The 19,566-nt window shown below is 44.0% G+C and overlaps 1 protein-coding gene across 1 annotated transcript in view; it reads left to right on the plus strand.

Annotated features, from left to right (window-relative positions):
* Positions 1–17,180: 17,180 nt before the first annotated feature.
* Positions 17,181–19,566, plus strand: part of zgc:77784 (uncharacterized protein LOC402947 homolog) — a gene marked incomplete in the record, with an annotated part of 77,385 nt that continues 74,999 nt past the window's right edge. The window contains 1 exon segment of the mRNA XM_025008633.2: positions 17,181–17,972. Coding sequence (XP_024864401.1) covers positions 17,918–17,972 — 55 coding nt within the window.

Here is a 19,566-nt window from a genome sequence, read left to right on the forward strand (position 1 = left end):
ACTCATTCATCCATCCATCCATCCATCCATCCATCCATCCATCCATCCATCCATCCATCCATCCATCCATCCATCCATCCATCCATCCATTTTCTTTACCTGCTTCTCCTGTCCGGGTCGCAGCGAGCTGGTGTCTATCCAGCCATCCCTGTGTGAGAGACGGGGGACACCCTGGACAGGTGCAAGTCCATCACAGGGACACATTGAGACAAACAGCTATTCATCCTCTCACTCACACCTAGGGACAATTTTAGAGTTACTGATTAACCTAACGTGTGTGTTTTTGGTCTGTGGGAGGAAACTGGAGTACCAGGAGCTCAGGGAGAACATGTAAACTTCACCCAGGAAGGCCCCAGGTCAGGAAGTGAACCTGCAACCCTTTTTGCTGGGAGGCGACGCCTCTAACCCAGTTTATTATTATTATTATTATTATTATTATTATTATTATTATTATTATTATTAGTGGTAGTAGTAGTAGTTGTAGTACAAACTAGTGCAGGGTTAAAGACTTTTGCACAGTTCTGAGCGTGCCTCCATAACAGCAGCACATTCTCACTTTCCTCCTTTGTTTTCTATGAACCTGAAGACGTCTTAAAAATAATAACCAACATGTCAAGTTAAAAAAAGCTCAATGCTACCTAAAGGCTAAGTGGCAAAAGGCTAGCTAAAATTAGCAAAAATGTTGTTTAAAACTAAAAGTAGCAAAACACAAGCTAAAAGCACCTGAAGGCTAGTAGTTAGAAGCTAAACGTAGCAAAAGGTTAACTAAAAGCTAAAACCAGTAAAATGCTTGATGAAAACTCAAACAAGCAAAACGCTAGATAGAGCTAAAAGTTAGCTAAAAGTAGCAAATTGCTTTAGCATATGCTAAAAACTGAAAGTAGCTTAACAAGATGAAAACAGAAGCAGATTTCAAAGAGAATAATGTTCACAACGAAGCTGAAAAGATCTTTGGTTTTTGGGATTATATTTGCAAATAAAGTTTGATATTTTGAAAAGTATGAAAAGATTTCAGAAAACAAAAGTCATAGCGGCCAAAGGCTATAACGGATGAAGTGAGCCGAAGTTGTCAAACTGAAGAGCAAGTCAAACGACAGCGTCAGTGTTAGCATTCAGCTGTGAGGAAGAACACGCAGGCGAAATAAATATGTACAAAAGAGCCCAAAGTTAAATGAATATTTACAGTTTGCATGAAAATGAAAAATGCATCCTGTGCTGCTACAGCGTGATGACCAGGCTGAATTATTAGGCCTGTGTTTGCAGCAACCTTTATGTGTTTTTAACAGGTTTTCAGTTTATTTTTCTCTTAATAAAAATCTGACTTTATCGCCTACATGTCTGTGCAAGACGGGTAAAAAGTGCAGATGGTGGGGAAACGTGCGTCAGGAAATCACGTTTAAAGAATTGATCGTTTAGGTGTGAAACAGGTTGCATGTCCGAGTCTTTACAGGCTGTTTTTTTTTGTTATAAATGAGATTCGGTGTGTTTTGCAACTGGACCCAGCCGAACTGTAGCAGAGTGCTGCAGAGGCGCTGACAGCACGTGGACGTAATGCTCGCTGGCGTTTGGCGACCTTTCTGCGGCGGATTTATTCAGTCTGGCTCTGATTTGTGTCACTTTTGGTGGCCGTCCGTCCGTCTGAGCAGGAACTCTCCCTCAGGTTTCCCTGAATACATCTATTGTTAAACACGCCGCAGCCAGGGAGGTGCGAAGGAGGAGCTCGGCCTTGACAGTTCGGCCCCAGATAGCGTCACAGGAACTCGCCGTTTCCGCCCGCCTGCGCTCGTTTTGAAACAGCAGCCCAGTCTGTTCGACTTCCTTCCTTCACGGGAGTTTGTTATCGCCTCCCGGGGTGAAGGGATGACTTTTACTGTCGCCGGATCCACCTCTGATCAACGTCCGCAGTCAAAATGGCTGCCACGGCTGCTTGAGCTTGAGGAACATAAAAATGGCTGAAACTCGGTCAGTGTTCGGTGTTCAGATCGCTGAGAGTCCTCCTCGGCACGCAGTCTGAGCGGATGAAATGTTCGGGAAACGCTGGGGTTGGCACAAAAACCAAGAGGATACACTTTGGTGCTGATCTAGATTATGATCTGGATTATGATCCAGATTATGATCCAGATTATGATCCAGATTATGAACTGGATTATGATCCAGATTATGATCCGGATTATAATCCGGATTATGATCCGGATTATGATCCAGATTATGATCCGGATTATGATCCAGATTATGATCCAGATTATGATTCAGATTATGATCCGGATCGTTTTTAATCCCGGTCTGGCCTTGGTGGAGGCCTGCGCTCTCTGAGTGCTTCTAGTTTGTTTTAATTAGGTTTTAATTGAATATGATGTGGTTGTTAAATCATTAAATTCAACTTGTGGGCTCGATCAGGACTGACGGTCTGCCACACGTGACTTTAACGCCGCCCACTTGTTTTTAGAGTTTCTGTGGGCTGACTGTGTGGGCGGAGTTATAGTCCTTGGTTGGTGGCGTAGAAGGGGGCGGGGCCAGCTGTGGCAGACCTCTGTAGGACTCTGAGGAGGTTACTGTCAGTGTTTATCAGGGGAAATGGAAGCAGAAGAAGAAACGAGTTTTGTCAACAAGAGGACCACTTTTAAAACACTTGTTTTTTTTGGTCTGAAGTGATGCTGAGCCCCACATTTCACAAGGAGAACCCCCAAAGTTTACGATGATGTCACTCAGTCTGGAAGGAGTTTCCCATCCGGACGGCGGATGATGATGATGATGAGATTATGTCACTCATGTCACACACAGACAACACCAACAAAAAGATAAAATACGAAAACTAAACATATGGATACAAAATACACTCATGCTAAAAATACATAAAAATAAAAACACACTGACTCAAGAAAAGGGGTACATTTAGCATCATACTAATGTTACAAACAGAAATAATCACCAAACTCTTTGTTCACTTTAAGGTTTTATGCTACAAATGAAGCTGCGAGGTCGGAAACATTTATGTGAGATTGTTGAAATGAAATTATAGTTTGAAGTCGGTCCTTCACAGTAATCCCAGCTCAAACAGTCGCAGACGTACAAAAGAGAAGGATTTAGAGACATCTAGTGGTTAAAATTCAGATTAAACTCCTTGATCCCCCCGTCCAGCACACACACCACTAGCCCCAGGTGGAAACAGAGTTTATTTCACCCAGTTAGGAGTAAAAACGTACGATGATCGTCGAAGTTCAGAGTAAAAATCAACAAAAATTCTGTGTTTCCCGTGGTTCGTTATCGGTAACGAACAGTAACAAAATGTGGGGTAAAGGTTTATTCACACGAGCCGATTTGTTTCAAGACGGCAAGAGTCCACTTTAATCTCGGTCCCACTCTGAGGTGGTTCAAAGAGCCAACAGGTAAGATGATAACTGTTCATACACTCTCAAAAACAGGGATACAGCCTGGACTTCTGTACCCCTACAGGACTAATAATCCAACCTTACGGCACAAAATTGTCCTTCTTGAGGGCATGAAGGGTACATTTTTGTTCCCATATCTCATGAACCACTGGGCAAATTTTGATTAAATGTTTAGGAAATAATCATCAGACATAGCTTTGCAACTGATTCACTTTTGAAGTCAGTCTGATCTAAAATGGCCACCGCAGCCAACTGGCATTAGAAAACACAAAAATAGCTGCAATTCAGTCCGTTTTACAGATAATTAGCTCAAACTTGGAGTGGTTGTAGCTGAGAGTCCTTCACAACACACACTCCAAGGGCTGCTCACTCACTGAAAAGCTGCTGGAGCCAGCCCTGTTCGTCTGTTAGCAAAATATCTCCTGAACAATTGAAATTTCAGGAATGAACCAGTGGCTGTACAGCTGCGAGCGATTGCCTTGTGGGGTCAGTTCATGTCAAGATGGCAGCCGCAGCTAACTGACCTGACTCCAGGGTGACCTCTGGAATAAATCCCACCTCGCCGCGAGTTCACAGCAGCTGTTCAAACCGTGTTCGGCCAGCGCCCGAGAACTTCTGACTCGGATAATGATCAGAAGGCGGCGAGCGAAACGGAACCGAGGGAAGAGAACCCAAACAGGAGAAACCCATTTGCGTAAACGCCAAACAAATAAAAGGACATTTTTGGGGGGGTTTTTCCCGCTCCTTCGTGAATGGAACTGGAATGAAGCCTTAACTCTGCTGTCGCTCGCTTCTGATGACTTAATCCCGCTCTGTAGCGCGGAAGCCATCTTGTTTCCTCGCACCACGTGCAGGAAACTGTCTGAAGGGCGCTGACACTGACTGCTTCCCTCCTGCGTCAAAGATGTCACACCGACACGCCTGGACACACAGCCTGGACACACAGTCGGAATAATCTGTGTGTGTGTGTGAGAGGCAGGGCGGCGGTGATGTGGGCGCCGATACGAGCGTCCATTCATCACTACCGGCTGTCGTTACGGGGAAATTAGATTCCAACGGGAATAAAGAATGAGCGGGTGACAGAGATCGCTCGATCTTTCGGGGGATAATTCGATTCCTCAGGTTCCAACCTCTTAAAGGGGCAGTTCAAAACCTTCGGAGGTGTCCGCCTTCAGTTTATGAACAATTAATATCTCACCTGTTGCAGATAGCTCTGTGAAGTTCTGTTCTTTTTTCGTTTTGTTTTAAAGACGTCAGGGTTCCACTGTTGTCCCGGGCTTTCTCACGGATCTGATCAGAATCAAGCAAAGATCTATCTACAACAGGTAAGATACTAACCATTCACAACCCTTCCCGCAGAACCCCGCTTCAACAGATCTGCTTTATTGTTCCCTAACGATACATTTTGTGTAACTCTTTGCTCAGCTTTTGTTGTTTTGAGTCAATATAAACAAACCAACTCCACTTCAAATCTTTTCTCTCTTCTGATTAAATTTAGCGACTGCAGTTTTTTTTTTTTGATAAATGTATTTTAAATATTAATCCTTTGCTGTAACGTGTCTCAGTCAGACCCCACGGAGCGTCTGCACAACCCTTATTCTGTCTCCAAACACTCCGACTTGATTTCCTTCGCGTCGGCGCCGATTCCCTTTTATGCTCCCTCCGTGCCGCCAAGCAGGAGAGCTCCTAAAATAAAACGTTATCTGCTGCATGAAACAGAACCCGAGCCCGTTTGTGAACTAAACACTTTTGTATGCTGATAAATAAACACAAAAATAAAAAAGGAGAACAGTTGCTGCCAAAGGAGAAGGAGCGATGATGTGTTTGTCTGTGGCGTTAGCGAAATATCTCATGGAGCCATTTCAGTGAAACTCTGATCACTGGACGCACGTCTACAAATCTAACCAGCACAAAAGTGGCGACAACTCAACCGATTTAAAAAAAATGTTTTTGTACAAATACTGAGCTGAACTTTGACGTGGTCGTAGCTGAGGGCCGATCTCAACTCCGACTTGAGATCGTGCGGAAGGCGTCGAAGGTTTGACCAAAGTGGCCACAGCGCCGTCGTTTCCCAACATCGGTTGATCTGTTAGAACTCAGGTGTGAAAGGCCCTTAACTATAACAGCCGACTTACAGAGGATTCTGGGCGAAAGGTTAAATTTGTGTGTCATTGTCACAGCTCACGCCTCCTCCTCTCAGTTCACGCCCACGTTGCCATGCCAACACCTCATCATGCCTATTACCTGCACCTGTTTCCACCTGTATTAATGCTCACTCCTCACTCCCAGTCTCCGCCAGATCATTGAACGGTTCGCCCAGTAAATGTCCAGCACTTATCACAGATTCATGCCTGCCTTACCTTTGACCTTTGACCTTTTGCCTGCTCCCTTTTGGATACCTTTTCGGACTCGGACTTGGAACGACAAACCCTTCTTCTGCCTTCCGGACCTGGCTTTTTGGATCACCCTTCTGTGGATTTGTCTGCCAACCTCTGACCTCCCGGTTCTGACCCTACGCCCGTTATTGGATTTCTCCATCCGGCTTAACCCCCTCATTCGACGCAGTATCTGTTCTTGTCACCCAGTGCCCAGAACCTGACCTGCCACAGAGCGTGAGTGCTGTTTTCTGTGCATCCCAGAACGAGCCTGCGTTAACCAATAAAAGGTTAAATCGTTGTGTTTGTCTACTAGTGCTGACTCCATTCTCGCCCTGCCTTGTCAGTCACGGTTGACTGAAAATCACCAAAAAGGGGACGGCTGTGGAGCAGTGGTTGGAGCAGTCGTCCTCCAACCAGACAGCTGGAGGTTCGATTCCACCTGTCTGCCTGTTGGGATTCAGGGGGGGTTGTGTTTTAGTTTATTATTATTATTGTCTTCATGTTTTCTGTTCAGGTGTCTTTTCTTTTTGTTCTTCATGTCATTTTTGTGCGGTTACTATTCACTCTTTTGCCTTCCTGCCACGCCCATCTACACCTGCCTCGAGTCCGGATAACTGCCTCACCTGTGCCCACGTTCCAATCACCTCCTGTTTAAAAACCCGGTCATCTCCTCCACACTCCGCTGGATCATTGTTCTGTTTCCTGCTGTCATGTTTTTGCTCCACGCCTTGTTGTTCTAGGTTTAAACTTAGTTTCTTATTTTGCTGCCACATCAGCCTTTTTGTTTTTGTTTTTTTTACTTTAAGAAATCAATTAATAAATTAGTTTTCTGGAAAAGTGCTGTTTAAGTACAGACCATTTACCAAAAACCATCAGGATACTATCATAAATATCTGATTAATCTTCTAATGCTGCCTTAAAAAAAATCCATGAATTTGCCACACTGTTGATGAACTGAGTAATATTTCCTTTCATGTCGTATTTTTGGGGTTTTATTTCCCTTTTTCTCAGTCCCAAAGTTTCATCCGAAAGCTGCTTTATTCTTCCAGGTCTTGTTTGGCATTTTCCAAACCTTTCAAACCACTGGCTCCTGCAGCTTTAAAGCACTTTGAGGCTTTTTTTTAATTTTATTTTTTAAATTCATTTCCTGCTTCTGCTGGCATCAGTCAGCTTCATTTTCAGCCTCCTCGGTGAGCGACACCGTGAGCTGCGAGGAAGCGTCTGTGGCGAAATGCGAATAACAATTACCGCCGAGCCTCGCGCGTCCTAATGAGGGAGTCTTTTAAAGTGTAATGAAGTTGTGATTACGGCCTCATTATTTGTGTTTGGAGGTGTGTGAGACGAAAGCTAAACGGGGAACCTTTAAAGAGAAGCTTCAAGGGTTGCGGCTGCTTGATTTTTGCCTGAAAACCAAAAGTAAATAAATGCGTGCTTTACTCAGAAATGTTCAAATATTTTCATGCAGATGTACATGTCCTGTAAGGAGGGGGGTGAGGGAGGAGTGCAGTTAGGTTGTGATTGGTTTGCAAACACATTTTAGCTGAGTTAAAACTCTCCCACACCAGTTTCTTTGCCTTTACCCAGTTTTTAGTACCCTCCTTTTCTGAAAAGCAGACAGTAAAGGTTCTGCCCGTGTCTGTGTTTGTGTGTGTCCGTAAATTATCTCATGATCTACTGAATGCATTTTCGATGAATCAAGCATAGGGGTCTCCAATCCCACTATCCTGCAGGTTTTCCTTGTTTCCCTGCTCCAACACACCTGATTCAGAGGTTAAATCACCTCTTCCTGTTCTGCAGAAGCCTGTTAATCACCCATTGATTCAAATCAGGTGTGTTGGAGCAGAGAAACAAGTAAAACCTGCAGGTTTGTAGCCCTCCAGGACCAGGATTGGAGACCCCTGATCTAGCAGGAAGTAATCAATGAACAACACCTCTACAGCTGACACATATCTGGAGTCAACTCGAATCGAGATGGCCGCCGCAGCCAACGTGGAAACGCCGGTAACTCGGTCAGTTTTACAGAAACTGAGGTAAACTTTGATGTGGTGGCGGCTGAGAGTCATTCACAACACATGCTCTGAGCACTTTATCAAGGTTTGTGTGTTTCTCCACTTTGTCTGAAACTCTGGCATGGACGCAGCGAGCTACATGTGAGCAGCGTAGATGTAGTTGGAGCGTTATGTCCAATGATCACTTTTAGAGAATCTGTGCTGTGATGACTGACAGGGGTCGACGCCAACAGTTAAACTTTTAGCCAAAGGTGTTGCACAGTGTGCAGCACTCAGATTAGTGTTGGGGATCACCCTCAGCTACAACCACGCCACACTGTAGAGTTGTAGCCATTTTGTTTGGTGTTTTCTTGGACCGGCTGGCTGCTGGCGGCCCTCCTGAACCTTGCAGATTCACTCATCACTTTATAAAGAGTTTCGTTAAAAATGCATCCACGGTTTTGTGAGATATTTTTGCTAACGCGACAGACAAGCGAGCACACGTGCAGGTGAGAACTTCCGGGGGAGCACCGTGAAGCTGCAGCTCCAGGTTTCCTCCAGCAGAGGGCGGCCGCGAGCCTCAGCTGGGACTCGCAGCTGCTCTGACCCCTGGAATAATTCACTTTTTCTCCCTGTGTTTCCCTCTCTGTTCAGTCCTTCTGCTGTGAACAGTTTTATTTAAGGTCAGGCCTGGATGCTGCGCACAAACAGCTTCACAGAACAGGACAAAGAAGAAAAAAGCTGCATATACGTACAGCATATATTATATACACAAAGAAAACAAGGATAAAACATCTCCATGATCAGCAGCAGAGTTTGAGCTTCGGCCCAGTGGGGGACAAAAAAAAAAAAATCTGACACACATCTTTCCCTGCAGAGATGCGGAGGAGAGAGCGAGACTTGAGGCGCATGACGCAGATAAATGGCCTCTCAGGCATGAGAGGCAATTACATGAGAGATGTGTTTTGCACCGAGCAATCAGGGGCTGGAGATGTAGAAACACGGAATGCATTTTTTTCACACAGACACAAGAATCAGAGGATGATATTGTTGAGTGGAGCTCATCACAGGAGGAGGCCTCGACTGTGCAGAACGAGGCGAGCTTTATTAACTTTAGATGTAATTCCAAACATGTGAAAAGCTCCCCAAAACAAAGTGCCACTCATTTAGGAGCGGATGACACCAAAGCCGCGTGCGTTTCCCTGATTATCGTACCGTCACGCGTCAGGGCCGCACGTGAGGCTTGGAGGCGGAAATAAAGTCCTCGTTGTTACAGCTTGTGCCTCAAAATGAGAAAACATTCATCTTTAACTAAATAAGTCTGCCAGAACAAGAAACAATATGACCACGCTGCGCTTGTGTTTTTACTGCTTGTGTGCAAATTAAAAACAACAAAAACTGAAGTGTTTCTTGACATGACGAGTTACACAAGTGGTTTCCAATCCTGGTCCTGGAGGGCCACCATCCTGTATGTTTTACTTGTTTCTCTGCTCCAACACACCTGATTTGAATCAATGGGTGATTAACAGGCTTCTGCAGAATAAAAAGAGGTGATTTAACCACTGAATCAGGTGTGTTGGAGCAGGGAAACAAGGAACACATGCAGGATGGTGGCCCTCGAGGACCAGGGTTGGAGACCGCTGAGGTAAATGAACAAGCAGAGAGTTCAATTAACTCACCTAACTGGTAGTGAAGAAAATAAACCATCAGGTGTCATCGTTGCATCAATTAAACCCTTAACTTCCACCTTCTTTACCTTTAGAAATGCCAGCTTCTTGAAATGTTGACAGTCATTAAATCAAGTTTGGTTTCCATAACAACAAAAAATAAAAACTCACGTCAGAGTTTTCAACCAAAACTTAATGCTTGTAAATGTGTTCAGAGCGTTTTAGGCCTCAGCCTTAGCAGCAGCCACACCGAATTTCAGCTTAAACCGGCTGAGTTGGAGCCGTTTCCGTGTTTTCGAAGGTCAGTTGGCTGCGGCGGCCATCTTGAGTCACTTTGACTCTAAAAGTGAACTGTTTGTAGGAAACGGGAGCGATCTGAGGGAGTTTCAGTGGATTTTCAGATTCACACTGAGTGCCTCTGAGCTGTAATGAGCTGCAGGTTGCGCTTTTTTTTTTGCGTTTTGATGATGTTCTGATTTGTTCTGAATTTGTCAGTTTTTATTTGTATTACTTCTGGCTGCGTTTGATCATTGCTTCCTATTTTATTTAGTCAGAACCCTTTATTTTTTTTTGGTTGTCTGCGTGAAATCTGATCTTATCTTCACTGTGATCCTTGTGTGACTGTATTCATTATTTCCACCTGTGTGTGTGTGTGTGTGAGTGTATAAATTATCCTGTTCAGGCTGTTCACCTTACCTGTCTTCTTGTCTATTAGGGGAACCAGTGTAGAAGTATTAAAGCACCCTTAAACATGCAAATCATGCATTAAAATATGCCACTTGATTGGGAATAGATATTGCTTCTGATAGGAGTATGTTTGACACACACACACACACACACACACACACACACACACACACACACACACACATAGAAAAACAATCGATGGTGATCAATGGGATTTTAGTGAAACGCCTGAGAAAACCCGGTCCTCTTAGGAGCTCTGTAGCTCATTTGTACGTCACAGTAGAAACATCATTTAAACTCTAAATGGGTCCCAGAAAGTTGGACTTTACACGTCTGAACTGGCATTTTGATATCTTTCACAGTTTTTACACAATTGCAGTTTGAGTTACATGCTTTTTCCAGTTTTCTCGGACAGAATGACTGTTGACAACGTCTAAAATGTTGAAACTGTTTTGCAAACTCTTCTTCCTCCCACAACTCGTTATTTTTTTCGTACACAGGCAAATCCTACATCGAAACGAAGGCGTTTTTGTCTTCGTCCGCCCGGTGTGTCCCTCGCTGACGTAGGGCTTACGGTTTTCTCTCAAATCCCCTCAGAGTGCGGAGAGCGCACCCAAACTTCCACAGGCTTCACCTGCGTTTTAAAACGCTGTGAGACCGTCTCTGTCTTCTGCTCACAGCTCAAGAAGTTCATAAATCCAGCTGATATGTTTCATATGGCGACTGTTTGTCTGAGGCTGACTTTTCAGTCCGTTTCTGCCTGCCTCTTGGGAGTCAGGGAGGGACAGACACAGGTGTGTGGTTACCACGGCAACCCTAATCACCCACTGTCATTAGCTTCAACGTTTGTTTTGATCCTTTTTCCCTCTTTTTATACAGTTTAGACATCAAACACAACAAAGACATTAGATCATTATAAAGGGTTTTGAGTTTTATTTTTTATTTTATTTTTATTTTTTTCCTCCTTTCTGGCTCCTGCCTCTCACATTTTGGATCGTCATTCTGCTCACAACAGACTGAGTGATGGAAATCACCGCATGGGCTCGGAAACACGTCTAAAAATTGCCGCGAGAGAGGACGGTTTGCTGCGGCGTTAACACCTCAACAACAAACAACCATTCGCACACGATTTGGGAGCACTGCTGATCCAAAAAACAAAAAGCTCTCCATTGTTTAATCACTTTAATGAATTTATTCAGCCCTAAAGAGGACAGGAGCCACAAAGATCAGATAGAACAGTTACTCACATATAAATAATATCTATAATAGCCGGTTTCATGCACAAACAGACAATCCAGCCGTCTCTAACATGCTCCCGAACCAAGAAAACTCCTGTTTGCATCAAATTCCAAACAAGCATTTCCTTCTTTGTTTTTCAAAACGCAATAAGAGCGTCTCAGTTTCAACATCTGATATGTCGCTTTGTTCTATTTTCGACTAACGGGGGTCGTACAGCGCGGAGACGAGCTGCGGTTGGACGGCTACAGAATATCTGTGGATGTTTGGCTTTTTTTCCCTCCTTATTGATTTATAAAAAAACTAACAAAAAAAACAAGGTCAATCAAGGCCAATGCCAACTGACAAATACTGTCAGAGGTGCGTCTGATTTGATGAATTGGATGTTTTACTTCATTTTACAGACGATGGAAGGGAAGAGGAAGAGGGAAAATCTGTAAACCAAACACGAGCACTCAGATTATTATGGTTTTTATGTCGTGATGAGGGATCAGTAGGTCCAAAATCTGAAATAAAATCTGATGTTTAACTTAAAAGAGCTTAAAAAAGCTTTTTAAAATACAAAAATACCATTTTTACGTTAATTTAGTGATCATTTAGGGGGATTTGTAACTTCCTGCTGCAGTCATGGAATTGCCTGTGTGTGCACGTGTGTGTGTGTGTTAGCAAAATATCTCACAAACCGCTGGACAGATTTTAATTAAAACTCTCAGCAAGTAACCACTGGATAACTGCTACCGCTAACTTCCTTAGCATATATTTTCAGCTACTGGTCCGGTGGTCAAAACGTTCAGCTCATTCAGGACTTTTGGTTTTTGTAAATATTTAAATTTACTTACGTTTCTTTTTCCTCATATAAAATGAAAGAAAATGTCAAATCCTTGATAAACTTTGTGTTTTTTTTTTAAATAATACTTCAGTGGACTGGCTTCATTTTTTAGCTTTTTTAGGTATTGTTTTTTTCTAAATTTAGCTTTTAGCTACTGTCTTGCTAGCTCTAGCTTTTGTTCGGATCATTTAAACTGTAACATCTCAGTTTCAGCCTTTCAAACAAATTTTCTGCAGAGTCTCTCAGCACTCATCGCTCACACTGTCACAGAAACGGCAATTAGTGTCAGTCTGATTCAAGATGGCCACCCCAGCTAATCAACAGACAACAAAAACACACACTAAGCCAAGGTTTGATGTGGTAGTAGCTGAGAGTCATCCCCAACACAAACTCATGTATCACCAGACTTTATATAAACAAATCTTAGCGTTTGGACTGAGTTTAAGGTGTTGCTGTCCGATACACACCCTTAAAGGGATAGTTCAGATTTTCAGAGGCGAGGTTTTGTGAAACGCTTATGAACAGTTAATATCTTACCTGCTGCAGATCGCTGTTTGAACGACCTCAGTTTGGAGAAATAAGGTTTTATTCTGACCGGATCAACAAACTAATCCCGTTCAAACAGCCATCCACAGCAGGTAAGATATTAGCTGTTCGTAACCTTTCCACAAAACCTCGCTTCTAAAGATCCGAACTCGTCCTTTAAAATCAGATTTTTTTTTTTTCCAGCAATAAGCAGCTTCTCTGTTTTTGCATTTTGGTGCACTGAATGTAAATGACTTTGGCCTCGTGCTGCTTTGACACTCAGCCTATAAATAAACTCTGGAGTACTCCTGGCGTTCCAAGCTCCTCTGCACATCCTCTCACACACACACATGTTATGTCTCTCTATCTTTGCAGGGACTTTCCATTGGCTTCCATTCATTTCTACACCCTAACTACAGCCTAACCCTGACCCTTGCCCTAACCCTAACCATTACCAGTACATACCTAACCCTAAACTCAATTCACACCTTAGTCCTAAACCTAACCCCTAACCCAAAAACATAATTTCTCCTCGTGGGGACCAGGCTTTGGTCCCCACAAGGAGCAGTTGGTCCTCACAAGGTAGTATATGTTAGGAAAATTGTCCCCACAATGTATCAAATACATGGCCACACACACACACACACACACACACCACAGGGAAACAACACCCCTGCTCCTGTAACAAATGAAATCTGCTGACAAGATTTCTTACGAGGTCATCTGCAAATACCCTCCGTCACGAAAGGGGAGAAAACAGGAGCTCAATTAGTGGCAGCCGAGAGGTATGTCGGCTTTTATCAGGGAAATTTAAGAGGGTTTCTTTTTTTTTTTTTTTTTAAATCAGTTTCAGAGGGGGTGGCTGGTAATTGTTGGCGGCTGCACATCGTGAGGGCGAAACAGCGCGGAGTTTGTCACAATGAGACGGAGCCAGACGGTGATCAGAGACACGGAAGGTCAGAGCTGAGGGGGGCGAGAGGTCAACAGCTGAATCTCACATTCTTCACCGCCGTCGGAGCGCCACACCGCACCATCTGTACCTCCCTGTGCTGTCAGCACACACACACACACACACACACACACACACACACACACTCACACACATCGTAACGTACCTACAGCAAAGAGGAGGACAGGGCTGAGAGGACCTTAAAATACCAGCACTTGTCAGGGGGACGACTCCTGGAGACAGGGCGCTAAAATAAGATGAAAAATTAGAACTAAAAAAAACTTGGCTGTGTCCGTTTTTGTTTTTTTTTTAAAAAGAAGGTGAATATGAAGCCCTTTAAGCTGTGAGTTAGGTTTTAGAGAAACTTGGTATTTGCTTTTAGGAAAAGTTAAAGAAAATATATACTGTCAAAAATTGGGTCGTTGCTAAACTCATTAAAATGCAACATCATTTTTTTTTTTCCCCCACTTTAATCTTTTATCTGAACCAAACAAATAACACACAGAAATGCTGGTCAAGTTTATTTTGCTGCCTTTGAGAATCCTAGTAATTGTTTATCGGCACTCTGTGGATTTATTCCACCTGTTTGAGCAGCTTTTCATCGGAGTGAAAAACGTCACAAATTAAAATTCAGGTTTACAAAATAAAAGGCCTGGCATTCCTTTAATGAATGCACATCACCCGCCGAAGAACTAAGATCTTCTTATGATGGAGAAGTGATGGAGCTGAAGCCATTTTGGTCAAACCCTGAAAACAACCTCGTAAGCAATAAAATGAGCAGGTTTTTGTGTTTTGCTGAGGTGGCCGTCTGAAATATGTCTCTCCAAACGTCAGTCAGACTTCTCATGGAGGATGGAAAGACCTTTTAATTGTTCTCTTCTTTTCCCCTCATTAATGTCTTCTTGGTCACATCCGGTTCAGCTTTTTTGTGGGAGTTGTTGTTGCACGTGACATTTGTTTCCTTACATTTAGGCAGCGTATTTACTTGTTTAGGGTCAAATCATCAGTTTTCTTATAAGACACTGACTAACCCCGATCCATATGATGGATTTGAGTTTAATGAAATAAACAAATGAAATGTAGTCGAAAAAAGCTAACAGGAAAAACAACTAATCTCTAAATTTACTGTTTTTTTTACTGCGTGGGACGATAATACTGATAAAAGTACATCAAATGTAACCAATCAAAGCCAAACTCCACTGAAAAGGTTTTTTTTTCCTACGTTTTTGAGGGTTATTGTTCAAAACAAGAGCAAAGTTTCCATTTGACACTTTTACAACTCCAGCCACCCTCCAGTCAAGACGACTTTATTTCATGTCAGTTTAGCCATTGTGACCCTTAATAAGGTCCACACCTCCACTCAGAGTGAGACAGAGGACATTGTGGGACATTTGACTCACACCTCTAAAAAAAAAAAAAAAGAGACATCTGGACCCCTCTTCTGTTACCCAATTCCTAGTCTTGGTCTAAGAGACAAAAGGAGAAGCGGGCGTCCGACCATCCTGAAGCCACTCTCCATCATGTTGACCTCCTGCAGCCTGACATGAACACAATGAGGAGGAGGAGGAAGAGGAGGAGGAGGGAGGAAGCTACTGCAGAGGGACCAGAGCGGTCACCGTTCATCACTGAACTCTTAGCCCTCCCCAGGGAGCTGTTTGTGTCCACAGCTCGCAGAGACGAAGCACCAAGAGAGGCAGATTGTGGCGCAGCGGCTGTGAAACAACAGTTGAGGAATAAATCCCCACAGAAAGTTAAAAGTTGAAGCCGGACGGTGGGGCTGATAAAACGTTCGGGCAGCTGCCGCTCGATTCAGCATCATCAGCTTCGGCGGCAAACGGAGAAACGGAGGAAATGACCCTCGCTGCGATTTCAGGTGCTGCTGGAAATCCAAACAGTTCTCGATGTGCCAAGTTTGTCAATTCGGCACGTTTTTATTGTTTCTTTGAGTTTACACCCTGTAGCCTTTGTCGCCTGAGCTAATTCTCACCCCTTTAGTTAAACAAGACGCTTTAAAGTAACAAAACACGACATGAAGCTTAAAGAGCAGCGAAGGAACCTCAATAAGGTCACAGGAAGAGAAGGATCCTTCATCCAAGCTGAGAACGTTCTGCAGTTATGATCATATCAGTGATGTTTTCATTAGAGCTGCTTCAGATTTTGTATGTTAAAGTTGGTAGAATCTACAAAGGATTTCTTTAACCTAAACACCTAAAAATATAGACAAATCACAATAAAAAACGACCACTGGTGGCTGAACGTTTACGTTAGAGCTCATCCGTGATCTGGAGTTTGTGGTGCAATAATTAACACCGATTCGCTTATATTTAACGCTTTACGCTTCGTTCACCTCAGAATTCAGAGCCAAAATTAACGCTGCACTCAATTTGAGCTCAGAAGTCTGAATTTCTAATTCATAAAAACCAACTGGGACTCTTCCGCCCACCCCCCAAAAAAAGTGGGAGATTCTTGGGCAAGATCCAAAATGGCTGCCGTGCACATGACAAGTGGTGATAGCTGCAGAATTAAACTTTTTCTTTTCACTTCTGTCACACACGGCACCAGTCAGTCTGTTAGTGAACATGTTGCTACACTTGTATTGACCTGTATTGACGTGTACTGATTGCTAGCTCGCCCACTGAGGACAACATTTAATAAATCCTCCTGGTGAAATCAGGTCATTCCCAAACTTGATAAAGTCCCACGCAGCCTAACTGTATGTTGGCTAACGGTTAGCCTCAATAAAGCTAACAGACATTAGCTTTAGGGGCCACAAACTGACAAAGTATTTCTATGCATATGAGCCGACAGACGTGTAAATAAATGGTTTATTGTCCCAGATATCGTCACCTTTTATGCACCAGGCAGCCATATTGGACTTTGAGGCCTGGACGGCGACATCAGGGAGCGATAAGTGTGACTTCACGTACGAACATGTGAGCTAAAATGTCCCGTTTTGTGTTTGGTTGGTCAGTTTTTTTTTCCCGTCTGAGCTCTTGGCTCCTCGTGTTTCCACTTTATTTAACGTTATGTTCCTGCGTAGTTTATTTCCACCAGTTGTTCTCTGTTCTAAGCCATCTGTTCTCACCTGTTCTCTCTTGCTAATCATCCATTCCGGCAGATAGAAGCTCCCTGGTCTCCTGCATGTCTCCCGGTCGGTCTTGGGGCGGGGTTCCATTCTTCCATTCTGACTTATTAAGTATGTCTGAGATGATCTCCTGCCTGCGTTTCTTGGGCGCAGAACCACCGATCTTCCCACCGTGAACTAAAAACGTGAAACACCCGCGCCAGAGCAAGAAACCGAGGTTGCACGAGCCGCTGTATTATCTCACAGCGGCTCGTGCAAATGCTGCTTTGTAAGCCGTTTTGTGTTGGGGATTTAACTTTCAAGCACAATTAGCAGCGGCAGCAGGTAGCTGTAGCACTTCCTGTGTAGCCTGTTGCAGCCTAATCTTTCTGCTGGAAGCACTGTGTGATGGGTAGTTAATGGTAGCGTATGAAAATTATATATATATGAAAAAAAGGCAGCTATGATTTATTTATTTTTTTTTTAGACTGGAGTGCACAGCGGCAGCTCACTTTGCGCTTGCGCAGACTAGCCAGCGGCTCGTCAGCCCTGCCAGCATCGACCGGAGGACGCACCTGCAGCGGGTCAGACAACCGTGTCCGCGTTGGACACTCCGCTGGACAACCCTGTCTCTTTAAATCGGCCCGTCTCGCGGAGGAGGTTGGGGCGGGTTTTCGTGGCTCAGCTCGGCGCGTGCAGCTCCTCAGATCCACTCCGCAGCTGTCCGGCTCAGAGCGCGCAGAGGAGAGGGCTCGTTCGTCCTCCGAGCGGACCTCAGCACAGTTCAGTTCCTCCTCTCACACACCCTCTTATTTTTGTATTACTATTTTTGTTTTTTATGTGTGTGTGTGTGGATTTGCGGAGCATCCTCAGAGAAGAAGCGTGCGCTCGTGCGTGATCGACCGCGCGGGGAAGGAAGAAGTGATGCCGCTGAGTTGGGTCCCCGTCTCTCTCCGGGGCTGATGCTGATGCTGACCCCGCAGCTGCCGCAGCTTCCCGGGAGGAGAGTCAAAGTTTCCCCCCACCTCCGCTGATTTTACGCGCGTGAAATATCCCTGCTTTTTTTTTTTTTTTTTTTTTTTTTTTTTGTTGCCTCCTTTTGGGTCCGAATCAGTCGCTCGGTGGGCGGAAATCCGGCTTAATTGGTCAATTAGGTGGAAGGCTGCAGACTCGGAACGGGGTTTTGGCATCAGAAGAGCGTTGAGATGAACTTTGGAAATTTCCTGCTTGGGATTATTTCGTTCATCCCCATCGCTTCAGGTGAGTGCTCACAGACAACTCAAGAAATTAATCTTGTTAATGAAAATAAATAGCTTTCCTCCCTCCAGACAGTCACAGCCCATATGGTGAGAGGTTGACGCGTGCCTCCGTGTTTTCTGTCCCTCCAGATGGACGCGAATGTTGTGTTTTAGCTGCGCTCCCAACACGTTTCCTCTGACAGCTGCGAGCGAAAACAGGAGGTGTGTGTGTGTGTGTGTGTGTGTGTGTGTGTGTGTTGGGGGGGGCAGCGTTGAGACGCCTCGGGTGGGTGTCAGGTGAAGCCGTTAAAACTCTCGGGGACTCGGACCCCCCCTGCGCGTCTGTGTGTGTGTGTGTGTGTGTGTGTGTGTGCGCGCGCGGCTGCCTGTTAGCGAAATATCTCTTGAGCCACTGGATGCATTTCAATGAGTGTATTTCAGAAAAGAGTCGATGGATGCGCATCTACAACTGATTCTTTACTCTTGGAATCCAAACTGATTAAAGATGGCCGCCACAGCAGAAAACACACAAATGGCCCTACAGTTCAGCCCGTTTTACAGATATTACCCTAAAACTTGGTGCGGTTGTAGCTGAGAGTGCTTCGCAACATGTGCTCCGAGGGCTCCCCGTGGGGAAAGAGATTTGCTCGAAACTTTGGCGTTACCTGTCGGAGTCGACCCCGTTTGTCTGTTAGCAAAATATCTCGCTAATAAAAACCATCTACAGCTGATCGCCTTTCGCAGTCAACAAAGTCCAAGATGGCCGCCGCAGCTGGCCGATATAAGCGAGCACAGAAATGGCTGCTACTCAGCCAGTGTTACAGATGTCGAGCTGAAGTCATTTTCAGCACATCGTTTAGACCGGGGGTGTCCAATCCTGGTCCTGGAGGGCCACCATCCTGCAGGTTTTACTTGTTTCTCTGCTCCAGCACACCTGATTTGAATCAATGGGTGATTAACAGGCGTCTGCAGAACATGAAGAGGTGATTTAACCTCTGAATCAGGTGTGTTGGAGCAGAGAAACAAGGAAAACATGCAGGATGGTGGCCCTCGAGGACCAGGATTGGACACCCCTGGTTTAGACAGATCTTACAAGATGTTGCAAGAATAATTTATAAGGTTTGACCAAAACAGCTATAACTTCACATATATATATATATATATATATATATATATATATATATGCATTCCTTCAGGGAAAGTTAGTCCTTTTGTATAAAAATATTTAAAAGCTTGGTTTTGATTGACTTCCACAGAGAGATTATGTCTTTAAAAAGATTATGTTTTTAAATTATGTCTTTTTCTAAAAAAAGTGACGCATCAGGGTGGGAATTACTGACTTATTTCTTCTTCTTCTTGTTCTCTGACAGGACAAATAAACAAGTTACTGTTTCAAATAAATACACATAAGTATGTATTATATCAGCTGATATGAAGCTAGGGAGATTAAATGATAAAAAAATATATAAATCCTTATCTTTATATCAGACTTTCTCACTATTTTAAAAAAGAGCAACAAAAATCCAAGACCTGACACGAGCAACATTTCTGAGATGGTTCCAGTTGAGTTTTGGTCCACTGGCGGTGGTGCAGAGGAATGTTTTTACACATTTTGT

This window comes from Kryptolebias marmoratus, linkage group LG2, assembly GCF_001649575.2.
Source record: "Kryptolebias marmoratus isolate JLee-2015 linkage group LG2, ASM164957v2, whole genome shotgun sequence".
Lineage (NCBI taxonomy): Eukaryota > Metazoa > Chordata > Actinopteri > Cyprinodontiformes > Rivulidae > Kryptolebias > Kryptolebias marmoratus.